The sequence below is a fragment of the Ambystoma mexicanum genome, chromosome 1p, assembly GCF_040938575.1.
Source record: "Ambystoma mexicanum isolate Mex_15411 chromosome 1p, UKY_AmexF1_1, whole genome shotgun sequence".
In the NCBI taxonomy this organism is placed as follows: Eukaryota; Metazoa; Chordata; class Amphibia; order Caudata; family Ambystomatidae; genus Ambystoma; species Ambystoma mexicanum.
This window is the reverse complement of record NC_090921.1, coordinates 1,047,545,285-1,047,560,130: the sequence shown is the minus strand read 5'-3', so window position 1 is coordinate 1,047,560,130 and position 14,846 is coordinate 1,047,545,285. Positions and strand designations below refer to the sequence as shown.

The 14,846-nt window shown below is 46.0% G+C and overlaps 1 protein-coding gene across 3 annotated transcripts in view; it reads left to right on the top strand.

Moving 5' to 3' along the window:
- The window catches only part of LOC138447912 (pleckstrin homology domain-containing family G member 4B-like), a 1,180,303-nt gene that overhangs the window by 860,997 nt on the left and 304,460 nt on the right, over positions 1 to 14,846 (top strand). For all 3 annotated transcript variants that reach the window (XM_069604450.1, XM_069604440.1, XM_069604433.1), the window contains exons 11-13: positions 7,040 to 7,178; positions 9,245 to 9,367; positions 10,533 to 10,724. In XM_069604450.1, coding sequence (XP_069460551.1) covers positions 7,040 to 7,178; positions 9,245 to 9,367; positions 10,533 to 10,724 — 454 coding nt within the window. The remainder of the gene's footprint in view (positions 1 to 7,039; positions 7,179 to 9,244; positions 9,368 to 10,532; positions 10,725 to 14,846) is intronic.

Sequence of the window (14,846 nt, the reverse complement as noted above, 5' to 3'; positions counted from 1 at the left end):
TACAGGGTGCCAGACTCTGTGCCCAAGTGCTTGCGGGACCAACCGTCACCGGACTCAGAGGTCTCTACAGTGGGCAAGAAGAAGTCGTTGGGTGCTTTATCCTCGTCAGCATCCATCCCTCCGGACAGTGAGGGGAAGAAGTTAGATGCTATGGGATGATGTGTTATTGACTCTGCAACAATGATGACCCACAAGGCCGGCAATGTCCTGGCTATCCTAGCACGCTACGACCGGGAGCTGTGGTTCAAGATTGCTCCCCTTCTGGATTTCCTCCCGACGACAAGAGGTCGGAGGCATTGGAGATTCTGCAAGAAGGCTCGGTGGCTACGGACATCGCCGACGCAGGGTTCCGCTAGATGAGCAACAGCGTTTGCCTTCGTCATCGTGGCTGGCTCAAAGCCACCAACTTTCGACAGGACATCCAGACGAGGGTTTTGGACATGCCTTTAACGGGGACAATCCTTTCGGGAAGGCTGTAGATGAGTCTCTACAGGCCATCAAGGTGGACACAGAGACAGCATGTGTCCTGGGCACGCTACAGCAGTGACGGCCGTCCTTTTTGGTCCTCAGGAGGCAAGTCTCCCAGTTCTTCCAAGGGTTTCGGCGCAAGCTCCTCTTCATACTGTCAGCCCTCCCGCGCTCGGCCCAAGTGACCAACAGGGGCCGTCCCAAGGCTTTCGGAGGAAGAAGTTGTCGCCAGGGACCCCAAGTCGGCCCGTCGACGTCCAACTAGGAATGAACCAGCCGTGACTTCGGGCCTCCACCCGTGCACCCCGGTGGGAGGCCGGCTGGCAAACTTTGTCAGCGTCTGGAATACCATCGCCAATGACCGTTTGGTGCTTGACGCTCTTTCCCTCGGACACACCCTGGAGTTTCAACAGAAGTGTCCCCAAATACCACCAGTGACCCGTCAGGAAAACCACTTCCTTCAGCTGCTGCTGGAGGTTTGGCCATTCTAAAGAAAGGGGCGATAGAGCTCGTCCCAAAGCAGCTCCAGGGCTCTAGAGTGTACTCAAGGTACTTCCTCGTGAGAAAGAAGACCGGGGGCTGGAGGTCCATTCTCGACCTCCGACAACTAAACAAATACATCAAGTCCCAGAAGTTCCGAATGGTCACTCTTCAGCACGTGCTCAGACAGCTCGCAGAGGGAGACTTTCTGTCATCGTTGGACCTGGAGGATGCGTACTTCCACATCCCAATTCACAAGGGACACTGCACGTTTCTGTGCTTCGTTATTCAGGGGAAGCATTACCAATTCAAGGCACTTGCCTTCGGATTGAAGTCGCCATCAAGGGTCACCAAGTGCCTGGCACCGGTGGCGGCACATCTGCGACTGCAAGGGATCCACGTCTACCCTTACTTGACGACTGGCTCATCTGGGCCAGCTCAAGGAGCGTCACTGTCGACCACACGGCAAGGACTGTCCGCCTACTGACGGATCCGGGGTTCTCGGTGAATTATGCAAAGTCTTGCTTGACGCCATCGCAGGACTCGCTGTTCCTGGGATCCCGGCTCAACACAGTGTCATGCCAGGCATCACCGTCGGAGGAGAGGGTAGCGGCCATCCTGGGCAAGGTGCAACGGCTGCTCACTCTGAAGATCTCCACAGTGAGGGCCATCAAGTCTCTGCCCAGCATGATGTCATCATGCATTTATCTCATCCAACTCTGCAGGCTACGGATGTGAACACTGCAGGAGTTCCTTGATGCTTGTTGGATTCAAGTGTCCGGAAGCTGTCAGGACAAGATTGCTCTCGACGAGGGGTTCCGTCGGGCGATAAGATGGTGGGGCATGCACTCTCATCTGACCGGAGGCATGGATTTCCAGGCCCCACCACATTAGGAGATTGTAACGACGGACGCCTCCCTGGAGGGATGGGAAGCCCACGCTGAAAGTCTTGACGCCAGAGGCCTGTGGCTGCCGGAGGAAAAGACGTTGCACATCAACGTTCTGGAGCTTCGGGCAGTGTTTTGGGCCCGCAAATTGTTCTGCCGTCCCTCAAGGGCAAGGTGGTGCGGGTCTTCACGTACAATACCACCACTATGTTTTACATCAGGAAACAAGGGGGCACCAGGTCCCCCGCGCTTTCCAAAGAAGCGCAGGATTTATGGCACTGGCCCGTCACCCAGGGGATGTTCCTTATCCTGTTTATCTGGCAGGTGTAAAGAACACGGGCGCCGACTCCCTGAGCAGGGAGCTTCGCTCTTGCCCCTAGTGGGAACTTCGACAGGTCCTAATGGAGTACCTGTTCCTCAAATGGGGCAATCCCCAGAACGACTTGTTCGCGACGGCGACGCATACCAAGTGCCGGAGGTTTGCCAGCAGGTTTCTCCAGCAGGGGAGTACTGGGGACGCATTCTCATTACCTTGGGAAGGCCTCTTTCTGTATGCGTTCCCTCCATTGCCGTTGTTACTTCGAGTCATCAATCAACTCAAACAGTGCTGGTGCCGAATGATCCTCGTCGTACCGGCGTGTCAAAGGCAGATCTGGTACCCGGACCTTCTCAGCATGTCAGCGTCTCCACCAGTCAAGCTGCCAGTGGTCGCAGATCTTCTCGCCAGGGAAGGAGGTGCAATTCTTCACCACTATCTAGGGTCTCTAGAATTCGGTGGCTACGATCTCCCGGCGGACTTCAAAGGAGTTCTCGCCAAGGCTAGAGCATCGTCTGCTTTGAAATGCTAGGGACTTGCTATTTGGTGTTGTTCCCAGAAGATCGACCAACTGAGCGTCAAGGCTCCTCGGGTTCTTCCATATTTGCTGTTGTTGGCCAAATCAAGGCTGGCCCACACCTCCATCAAGGTTCATCTGGCAGCTATCTCCCGCTACACCAGATCTCCAGGGCGACCATCCTTGTGGTTGTACCGATTGGTCAAGGTATTCGTCAAGGGACTATTCCGCTCGTTCCCTCCAGTGAAAGCTCTGGCCCCGGCGTGGGAGCTCAATGTGGTGCTTACTAGGCTCATGGGACCTCTGTTCGAGCCTATGCATTCTGCACCACTCAAGTTTTTGTTGTGGAAAACTGCTTTTCTCGTGGCCATCACCTCTGCACAACGAGTGGGGGAAATCCAGGCATTCTCCTGTAAACCACCTTACTTGACTTTCCACGAGACGAGGGTGGTGCAGCGGACGCACCCCTCCTTCATGCCAAAGGTGCCGTCAGACTTTCATCTAAACAAGCCCTTGGTGTTACCTGTGTTTTTCTGCCTTCATCACCGGCTGAAAGAACTTTGCACTCGCCGGATATGGCTAGAGCGCTGAAGTTTTATGTGGCCCGCACGACTAGTTTCCGGAAAACCTTTCAGCTTTTTGTGAACTTTGGTCCTGTGAACCATGGGAAGGCCCTCTCCAAGGCTTCCATTTCCAGATGACTCTCCGCCTGTATCACCACTGTCACCGGTTGGCAAACCGACCGATGCTTGGCCGTCCGAGAGCCCACTCTGCCAGAGCGATCGCTGCTACAACGGCGTTCCTGTCTGGTGTGCCCCTGCTGGACATCTGCAGGGCTGCAACGTGGAGTTTGACGCACACCTTCACGAAATTCTACTGCGTCAACCGGTATTCCAGGGAGGAGTCCAGAGTTGGCCAAGCAGTGCTGCGCAACCTGAATGGGTGAGGAGGTAAGAGATGCTTATGTTGAACCTTGCCACCTCCCGTGGTTGTGCATGTGTGTACTGCTATTTATTCGTTATTCATGAGCATGTGAATCCCTCTCAGACCCCATGCTGGAGAAGGAACAAGCTACTTACCTGGAACTGTTGTTCTCCAGCATGGGTCTGGCATGGATTCACATGCGAACCCTCTCGCTTACCTCTGTGCGGCTCTTCTGGTCCTACTGCCACTTTACGTGCTACCGAATTTGAAGATGGCTGCCAGAGGAGGGGCTTAGGTAGAGGGCAGTCGTTAGCTGGGGGCAGCATGACTCGGAGCTCAGTGATTGGTTGTTAGGAGAAAGACAGTTCAGAAATGAAACTGTAACAGATTTTTTCTTTACCGAGGATTCCCAGCCTGTGAATCCATGCCAGACCCATGCTGGAGAACAGTTACAGGTAAGTAACATGTTCCTTCCTCTCCTCTTGTGGATGGTCGTAGGCCTGATTACTGCCGATTCTGGGCTGTGAGCCTAAGTTCTAGGCCATTTTTCCATCAAACTAGAAACCTCTTTAAAACCTGAAACCTGAGTCTTCGGGTAGCCTAATGGCTGTTCCCTTTACTGCCTCACATCCTATATTCTCAGCTTTTGCCTCTTTCTCCTTCTTCCTCTTCACCTCTCATTTGATACTCTTTCTCTTCTGTTTCTATTCTCCTCCTCTGTTCTTTCTCCTCCTATTCTTCCCTGCTCCCCTCTCCGTTCCTTCTTCTCTCCTCCACATCCTTTCTGCTTGCTTTCAGAGGAGGTGGGGTGAGGAGAAAGACACCCTTTCCTCTCCTACACCTCCGCTCTTCCCTCTCTTCTCCTCCACGTCATCACTTCTCCCACTACTCGCCTTCACCTCCTCACTTCAACCCCAACCACTAATTGTCTCCTCTCACTACTACTCCCCACAATTCCCTTCTGCGCCCCCCCTTTTATAGATCTGTGGGATTGGGCCTGAGGTGTGTAAAGACCTGATAGGGCTCAGCTGTGCTAGTGGTTTGAGAGCAGCCTGGGAATTGCATGCACTAACTACTGCTGCTGCAGCGGATCAGTGTTGGCTAGAGATCCCCCTCCAGGTCTGATAGCGCAGAGGTTACGTTTTTAAATCATTTGACCAGTGTCTTGTGCTTCTGCAAGGTCCTAGCAGAGTGGCTGCCTTTCTCTACCCTGCATGTTCTAGTCTCCCATGCTAGCTTGACTAAGACTTAATCGGGACCCCATGAGCGAGAGTATGTGGGATCCACAGTTCTCCTCAAGAGCAAAACTAAGGCTTGCCTTCTTGTATTGTGTGGCTTGCAGATGCTTGCAGTGGTGTTTATATACCATATTGATACTTGCCAGCATGCCAAAGAGGCTTAAAGTTAGTATGGCTTGGCATACACACAAGTCTAAGGATGGGTTGTGGAGCATGGGGGATATGCCATATACCTACTCAGGGGATTGCATCACTGAGCGAGTGGCGGTCCAGCCAGCAGGTTAGTCCCAGTCTTATTCTTCAGCCTGAATAATGTGACAGCTTCACAGGCTCCTCACAAGATGGAAGCAGGGTGGCTGGGTGGGCTTTGAGGGATCCCCTGTGTACAGGGTTTACATCATGTAGTGCTGGCTTTCCCTGGCCCCCAGAGTGTCCCATTTCTGCTTGATGGCCCCCCAATTGACTGTCACAGGCCCCAGACTTTGATGCCCGCTGCAGGCGCCCCCTTCAGAAGCAGCAGGGAATATATTGCATCTGAACATGCATGTAGGATTTTCCCAGAGCCGTAGCTCTGATATTGGAACACCTCCTAGATTCTGGCATTCAGCCTAATTCCTGCAGATCATGCATAGTAGCTAACGGCACCTATGTGAATTGCAATAAGGTTTCCTTTACCCTGGCAAATCACTTTGTTAATCAACAATGTATTGGACTCCTTATACTATTTGTTTCAGTCATGGTACATCTACCTACCTGGAATCTTAACACTGCTGTAGAAAATTCTTTGCACTGATGGCTTCAGTTGATTTTAAGTTCATCACTTTAAAAAAAACATTTTTCTTGTTGCTTTTGTATCCACCAAACAGGTAATCGAACTCATGCCCTCTGTTTGGCATAACCCTTTTCCATTTGGCAGCAATGGTCTTGAATTATCAGTTGAATCAAGAAATCCATCTTCCAACATTTTATTCCAATCTCTCCTTGGAGGCTAAGGATGCTCTCACCTCTATTTTGACCTATCTAGAATGAATCCTCGGTATCTTTTTTTATCTTTAGTGGCTCTGATTTAATCCGTCAGGTCCCCAAAGTTGCCATACCTTGATGGGCTATTCCCTCTTTTACTGAGTGCTGATCCTCTCTCAGTCTCCCTTTCACCTCACCCACGATCTTCACACTCACTCGTGTTACAGGCAAAGCAGCTTCATTGGCTTTTCAGTGTAACGTCTGTAAATGTCATAGCTGCTACATAGTCCACCCAGCATTTGTTCTATTTTGTCGACATTAGCAAACCTTTTGGTTAGGTGAGGCTTTCCCTACCTTTTCTTTAATACTGCCTCCTCCCTCCGACATACTGTTGCTTCCATGGTGGAATTGGGGCCGGACATAGAATTTCATATTTGTTATTCACCATAGTGACTACCGTACACATATTGAGCCTCATTACAAGTCCGTCGACAGCCGTGCCAGAAAAACCGGCAGGCTGCCGTAATACCATTCCGCCTCTGTGATTGCCAGAATCACTGGGGCATTACAACCCCGGTGACCCAGTAATTCCAGAGGCGGAATTCTGTAAATCCCCATCCCCATTCCCATGGAGTCCTTGGGGATGGGGACCATGGAAACACTGGTTCCGTCTATGACAGAGCCGATGTGTTCATGTCCACCAGTAGGCGGGTGATGTTACTCCCACCAGGTCAGACCTGGCGGGAGTGACACCTCCCGCCTGCAGAACTCGGAATCAGTCGGTCCGGAAACAACAGTGGCTGCGGATTTACTGCCACTGTTGTTTCCGTAACGACTGACTTGTAATGAGGCCCATTGTCTTATTTTTTTCTCACCTACTACCACTCGCCCTTCCCCTCAAAAGAAAAACTACTAAAAATACAGTCACAGTTTGTTAATAGGAAAAGGACAGGCTTGGGAGTAAAAGAGGGAGCAAAGCTGGGCGTGCGTTGGGCACATTTACGTGTGCTCTGGATCTTTTCAAGTGGCATGCCATAATTCTTTAGAAGCTCTGCTGATCACCCTCTGGTCCCGAGCCTAAAGGCCCAGGTATCCTCTGAGCCTGAGAAAAGATTACTATGAACTAGGAGTACAATAGTCACTTTGGTAAGTAACTAATACTTGTTTTCAATGTATTCCATACGCCTATTTGCAGGCTGGGTGACTAACTTTTTATAACTGTATTTTTGTGTCTATCTTATTGCAGGGATGCCATTCAGGTGGTAACTGTGCTGTACAACCAGGTGGATGAGCAGGTGCATCACCTGGTGATGTTGTCCAACAAGCGGATCCAAGAACTGGAACTGGTGATTGAATTTGAAGCCTTTGAAGCCAGTTTTCAAGAGGTGAGAACATTTAGAAAAAATGCCTTTCTCATTGATGGCATCCAATCAGCGCATTTTGCCATTGGCTGCCTACATTGGAGATATGAAACAAATGCCTATTATAGATATAAACCATTGCGGTTCTCTCTTATCAGGCATCCAAGCTGGAGCACAGAGTATAGACTAATCATGCCCACTGGACTCTGTCCACATTAACTGAAGAGCTTTATAATCCAAAGCTCTTTATTAAATATCTGTTCCTACCAGGTCACGTTACTTGTGTTTTCTGTGTCAAATGCTCATGTGGAGAATCTTAAAGACTCATTGAAGTATAAAACTGTGTGACATGTTTAGTTTATATCACATTTTCCTTTCAAGATATTGGGGACAGATGATAAATGTATGACATTAATTAAAGTGGCTGGCCAGACAACTCTCTGGCTGAAGGATATACATTTACAGCATCATTGTTTTATTTCTGCTAAAAAATGATTTTAAGAAACACAATTTTGTGCATGTCTAGTAACTTATCTAGAATTGGATCGAAGATGGGTTTGCAGTTGGTAATAAATTGAGATCTGTCTTACATTGTGAGTCGCCTACCGCATCGATATTCTGGCTCCTTGGGGAGCTCTATTGAACGTGCGCTCTATTAAAAGGAGAGTAAGTCACAAAAATCAGATTACTATTAGAAAGACTATGGTTTTCATATGGAAAGCAGAATGTGGACCCACTACTCTCGCTAGGAAATCACAACTTGCAAAAATCATGTCAGTGTAAAGAATAGGAATATCCAGCAGGCTACTGCCTCAATTCACTGAGTAGTTATGGTAATACTATGAGAAACGTATATAAAATGCGTCCAAGTGGATCCAACCTTGCAATGAACAGCTGAGTTAAATACGCTTATCTCCGGATGCATGAGGTATATGGGATGTGTTATAATATCAAGAGGGATGGAGTAACAACATAGCCATTGTGGGGGGAGGTCAGAGTTTTAAGACTGACATTCTTTGAGATGTGCACGATTATTTTTGTTCTCTGTTTTTCTTTTCTTATCTGGGGTTTTGTTATTCTCCTGCATTGTATCTTTTATGGATTCACATGCTGTTTTAATATTCCCTGTCGTCAGGCTGGGTCTCCTCGCAGCATGTGAATTCATGAAAGATTCCAATGCTGGCGAACAGGAGTTACAGGTAAGAAACGTATTTCTTTTTGTACAGGTCATTTACTTTTGAAGTTTTCAAATCAACCTGCATTAACTGAGTATGCACTGTAATTTTGTTTGATAAATTCCTTTGGCTTGGTAACACCAATCTTTTCCATGTAAAATAAGCAGTTTTACAAGGAATGTGAAAATGAGTTACTGTCATACTGCTAAGTGCAATAAAAGGTTATAAAAAAGAATTGGAGAGAAAATGGGTAGCAAAACGTAGCAGAGGTACTCCCTTGATTGATGGGTAGGGTGGTGTCCCACAGAACATATGATCAAAGGGCGAGATTAGGAGAAGGATTGAAATGTTACCACATGCATTGGAAGGTACTCCCCAGTCAATGCTTTGTAAGCGGTTGAGTGATATCAAAGCGTGTCTCCATTAGACTCTCATAGTAAGCAGGAGTCCACGCTTCCACTTTTCTGGATATTCCCTGCTAATTAAATGTATCGTCTTGATTCAAAATGGTTCTTTAAAACTTCGTAAATGGCAGATGGAATTGTTTAAACACATCAATTTGCTGCATTGACAACCGTGCATCTGAAAATATCGCCCCTTTCCCTTACTTCCCTCTCTTGATATGTTCCCTTTCCCACCTACTCTCCACTTCCCTTTTTCCTCTTCAATGAAGCTGGCTGTAGGTGTCGTTAAACATTATACAAGAACCCTGCCTACATACATGGCAGCATCACATCTGTTCCCTGGCCTTTGCAGCAGTACCATAAGGAGGTTGCTATTGATGTAGCATGGTTAATGTTACGGATGTATGTTTAGCAGCCTGTGACTATGTTGTATGGGCCTTGAGTCCATTTGTTTACTCTTCGGGTGTTCACCTGTCTTGTTTAACACCATGTTTATCCCTCCATTCCTTAGATCATCTGCTGGGTTGAGCAGGTGGGCCATAAACGGCTGCAGGAGATGCAGGTGCTGGATGAGTCGTTGGAGAGACTTCTGCAGGCACAGAGGGACTTCAGGGAGTTCGACAGAGTGGCATGCGTAAGTCTTAGGTGTCATCATAGCACTAAATTCAATAAAGTGTTCACTAAAATGGCCACAAGCTAAAGACACAGATTCAAACTTGACAGCGGGGTAAAGACATTGAAGCACAGTTGCAGAGCTTGCCCAGAGACATGCAAGCTTGGCTGTTTATTCCCGCCACATTGGCTTTTGTGGGGTGAAGTGAAAAGTGTGATAAAGGGACGAGACCAGTGAAGTGGGGCCGGAGGGGGTGGAGGGGCGGGGTTTGCCATGTACAAAAAACGATCTCAAAGGCAACAAATGGCTGATAATTAGTGCCATGTAAAAGTGACATGGAACCCAAAGAAGAGTTGAAAAATACTCAGTAAAAAACTGAGATGAATGGCATTTAAAAGTCATGAGTTCTATAAAAATATTCGTAAATGTTGTAAATGTGAATTGCATGAAAGGGAAACACTCACAGACCCTATATGGAGATATAATTACAGTTGTGACAGCCCCCTAGCAGAGGGACCAACACACTGCTAGTTGTTGGAAATACCATAAAAGTGTCTTTCCCTGACCTGACCTCAGTGCTGCTAATTTCCAACTGTCTGCAGTAGTTTCATCCCTGCAATATTTAAACTATACTCTTTAATTGTCGGGGGAAAGGCCCTATGTGGGTCCCTCATCATAAGAAATAAGAAAATGTAACACCCAGGTAGCCTTGCTTCTCCCTAATGTCTCGTGCAAATGAGACCATTAACTCCCAAATACATATGCAAATTAAATTCCAAATACACATGTTATCATATGTACATTACATGAAAAGAGACAGAAGCAGGAAAGGATCACCATGCCTACAAAGAATGCCTGTTTTCCTTTCTATTGTCGCTTCAGAAGACCCTACTGGTATACCCCAAATCAGACCAACCTTTGTGTATGGGCAGAGGCACTCACCCTAGACAACTTCATGCCTCCTGTAAATTCCTAGTGTGGACAAGGTCTGTGTTGGGTGAGATCACGCCATATTTCTACTACATACTTCAGCTAAAGTGGTACACTTGAAGGCAAAAGCCAGCTTCCTGCTTTGGAAACATGGTTGAGTAGACATGTCTCTGACTAACTCGGTGCCCAAGCCCATCTGCCCAGAATTATGGCTCCTCTGTGATGGCCATTGAGATAATTCATGTTTTCTCTTTAGGACTATTGCAAAAGAGGACAAGAAGCAATAAAGCAAATGGAGAGGTGGGATGACGTTTCGTTTGGAGAACTGCTTACTTGCCAGGTTAAAATGCAGACATACAAGCGGCAGCTGGGAGAGTTCCGCAGCAGACTGGAAGAGACCAGAAGTCAGATTGAGAAGACTGTAATACTGTACCAATTCTTTGACAAGGTCAGTGTAAAGAAAGCAAGGATTAAAAACCCTGAAGTGATATAAAAGGCTGGGGGGTGTGTGACAATGTTAAGGGAACAAAATGTGTGACTTTGACATCATTCAGTTAAAGGGACATCAGACTGTTATTGAGATAATTTCGATAGTCAGAGCAGCTGCTTGTGCACAGCTTCCTCCACTTCTAGAGCGAGAAATCTGTGGAGAAGCTGTACTTTGGTCATGATATGTCAACCCATCAAAACTCGAAAACCCAAGCAACTCTTTACCTACTTAAAAACATACATTAATTATAATAGTTCTCTTCATGCCACTGTGCAGCCCTGTAGTAACAGGTTTATAATTACCCAATTTAATGTTAGTCAACCTCTGCGGAATGATAGACTGAATTGGTTCTGTTGGGATCCGCATCTGTGGTTTTAGGTTGCACACACATTTGTGATGTGAGCATTTAACTTGCATAATCTTCTACAAACCCACCAAATATTGACAAGGCTACCATGGACATTAGTCAGTGGTTTCCACCAATAGGTACAGCAATACCCTAAATCAACTGGAGAGTGTAATGTTTACAGTAAGTTATTTGCGTATCACAAATTCATATTATACAGTGCATTATTCATCAAAATACTAACATTATTTAAATTCCTAAATGTTCTTTCTCTCAGTAAAGTATGAGAAATTCTCCAGGAATTACTAATAGACAAACCCAGTGAAGTGTTTGCTGCAAGTGTACTGAACATATAGGGGCTGATTCATGGAATTATTTGCGCCGAAAAATGGGGATTTGTGCACCATTTTGGCCGCAAATCCCCATTTGTTAAACAGGGATTTGCGGGCAGAATGGCGCACAAATCCCAGTTTTTCGGCGCAAATAATTTCATTAATCAGCCCCATAATGTTGACCTCAATGTCCATCAAATGGTTGCAGGTGACTTGTTCGAAATACAAAGGATCGAATGCCTTTTTTTTTTTCGACACCAAAAGTGCTGGAAAAAAAAGTTTCAAATGCTTTTTCTTTGTTCTTTTTTTTATGGGGGGTTCCCCCCAAACCCCTGTTTTCTTTTTTTTAAAAACGTTTTTATGCATACTAAACTAAAATATAAATAAATAAATAAAAAAGCATTCAACATTTTTTTTTTTTTCGGTCCTTTTGGTTTAGGAAGAAAAGGGCATTCAATCCTTTTTTTTCAAAACTGACTGGGCACCGCATCAAATCCATCACTGCACATTCCATTTCTCATCATTTAGTTGCAGAAGTGTACTTTATTATCTTGACAGAAACAATGATCGTGCCCAACAACCCCCTCCACTTAACCGCACATACCTTTGCCTCTTGAAATGCGAAAAAGAACAGAGACTTCCAAAGTAGTTGGAAGTCTTGGAATAATAATGAACAATGATCTAACACAGTGGTCCTCAAACTTTTTAAACAGGGGGCCATGTTAACGGTCCCTCAGACCGTTGGAGGGCCGGACTATAGTTAAAAAAAAAAACTATGAACAAATACCAATGCACACTACATATATCTTATTTTGAAGTGAAGAAACAAAACGGGAATAAATACAATAAATACAATATTTAAAATGAAGAACAAGTAAAGTTAAATCAACAAACTTACCAGTATTTCAATGGGAACTATGGGCCGGCTTTTGGCTAACGAGAGATGGTCAATGTCCGGTTCCATATTTGTCACTGCTAGTCGTAACAAGTGATGCAAGTGTTCATCCGTTAGTCTAGATCTGGTTGGAGATTTCAGATGTTTCATTCTGGAAAAAGTCTGTTCACAGACATAAGTGCTGCCAAAGATGGTTGCCATTTTGAGTGCATGGTTCCTGAGATGAGGATATGTCTCGGAAGGGAGAGATGCATAGAAACTATGAAGGCTGCTTGACTTGAATGCGTCTTTCAGAGAGTCACAATTCTGCAGTTCAGCCAGTTCCATTTGGTAAATTGTATCCACATTTTCAATGTCAATAGAAAATGGGTTACGGAAAAGCTGTATGTCCTGTTCATGGAGATGAAGCTCTTTAAATCTAAATTGGAACTCCTTTTGCAATTTTTCTAGTGAATCCACACATGTTTTGTTTGGGAATGCAACCAATGGTTTTTCCGCTAACAGATTTTGAGTTGTGGGTAGATGGCAGAAGTTTTCCTCCTTCACTTGTTTGATGAGGAGGCCTAATTTTACTTCAAATGCTTTGACATGTGATTGCATATCACAGATGAGCTTCCCTTTTCCTTGAAGTTGCACATTGAAACTGTTGAGTAGCTCTGTTACATCTGTTAGAAAGGCAAGGTGCCATTTCCATTCTGCATCATTGAGCTCTGGTACTTCTTTGTTTTTTGAAAGAAGAAAAGCTGTAATCTGTGGAAGTAAGTCATAGAAACGTTTCAAAACTCTCCCTCGACTCAGCCAACGGACTTCTGTGTGGTACAGAACATCTCCATAGTCAGCATTTAGCTCAGACAGAAATTCCTGAAATTGTCTGTGCTTTAGTGCATGAGCTCTAATGAAGTTAACACAAGATACCACAATTGTCATAACAGAGTCAAACTTCAGTGATTTACTACACAGCGCTTGTTGGTGGATGAGGCAGTGTATGGCTATTGGATGAGAATAATTATGTTTGTCCATCTCTTGGTTAATGCGAGCAATTACTCCTTTCTTAGACCCCACCATGCTAGGAGCACCATCAGTTGTCACACTGGCTAGTTTAGCCCAGTCCAGCTCCAAACCATTCAAAGTTTGGCAAACCTTTTCATAGATATCCTCTCCTGTAGTTGTTCCTTTGATGCTTTGCAGTGCAGCAAGCTCTTCTGTGACTTCGAAATTGTCATTCGTCCCACGAATAAAAATTAAAAGTTGTGCAGAATCACGAACATCATTGCTTTCGTCAAGTGCCAAGGAAAAATAGGAACATTTTTTTGTCAGGTTTTGCAAATGCTAATACAGATTGTCTTCCATTTCTTCAATCCTCCGTGTAAGTGTAGGTCCTGAAAGACTCACTGTACTAAATAAATCGGCCTTCTCTGGACACATCTCTTTGGCAACAGAAAGAAGGCATTCTTTAACAAATCCTCCCTCCACGAATGGTCTGCCAGTGCGCGCTATTAGCTTGGCAACTTGAAAACTTGCTCTCAGTGATGAAATATTTAGCTGCTTCTGCTTCACAAAAGTATTTTGCTGAGCTGTCAATGTATTTTTCAGTTTTAATATTTTATCTTTTCTCACTTCTCCGACCAAACAATCATATTTATCTTTATGTTGAGTTTCATAGTGTCGACGCAAATTGTATTCTTTGAACACAGACACTATATTCTGGCATATCAGACACACAGCTCTTTCCTTGTACTGTATGGAAAAGTAATCATAAGTCCACTGATCTTTGAATATCCTACACTCCGAGTCAATTTTTCTCTTTCTTGACATCATTGTTTCCTAGGGATTCCAAATTGCTATTAGTAAAATACCAATAAAAACAATATACCAGCAACATTCCCCCACATTAGGTGCAATATAGTCCCCCACATTAGGCTGGCAGTATAGTCCCCCACATTAGGTTGGCAGTATAGTTCCCCCCACATTAGGCTGGCAGTATGTTCCCCCCACATTACGTTGACAGTATAGTTCCCCCCACATTGCGGGGCTTATGTACCGGGCATGGTATCGGGGACTCTAAATGAGTCCCCGATACCATAAAAATGCCTGGTATCAGTCCCGATACTGGTATCGGGACATCCCTTCTGACCACCGCTCCGGCCATAGCAGGACCGGTGGTCAGAACACCGAAGGGACGCGCCGCTGGTAAACACTTAACACCAGCGCGCGTCCTTTCTCCTCCGCCTCGGTTTCCATGGGCGTGCGCACGCATGGGACGTCAGTGACGTCGCTGCGTGCGCCTACTCCCAGCGGTCCCCGCGTTTTTAAAGTAAACGTGGGCCACAGGGACTTCTCAGAGGCATCCTTGTGTTCATCTTTCGGAAACACAAGGATGTCCTGAGGCTAAAACACCCGGTGGGCCGGGTAAATGCGCTCCGTGGGCCGCATGTGGCCTAGAACCCCAAACCAATGTAGTAGTGAAGAAATGCTTCTTCCATCTACGCAAAATCAGACAGATACTA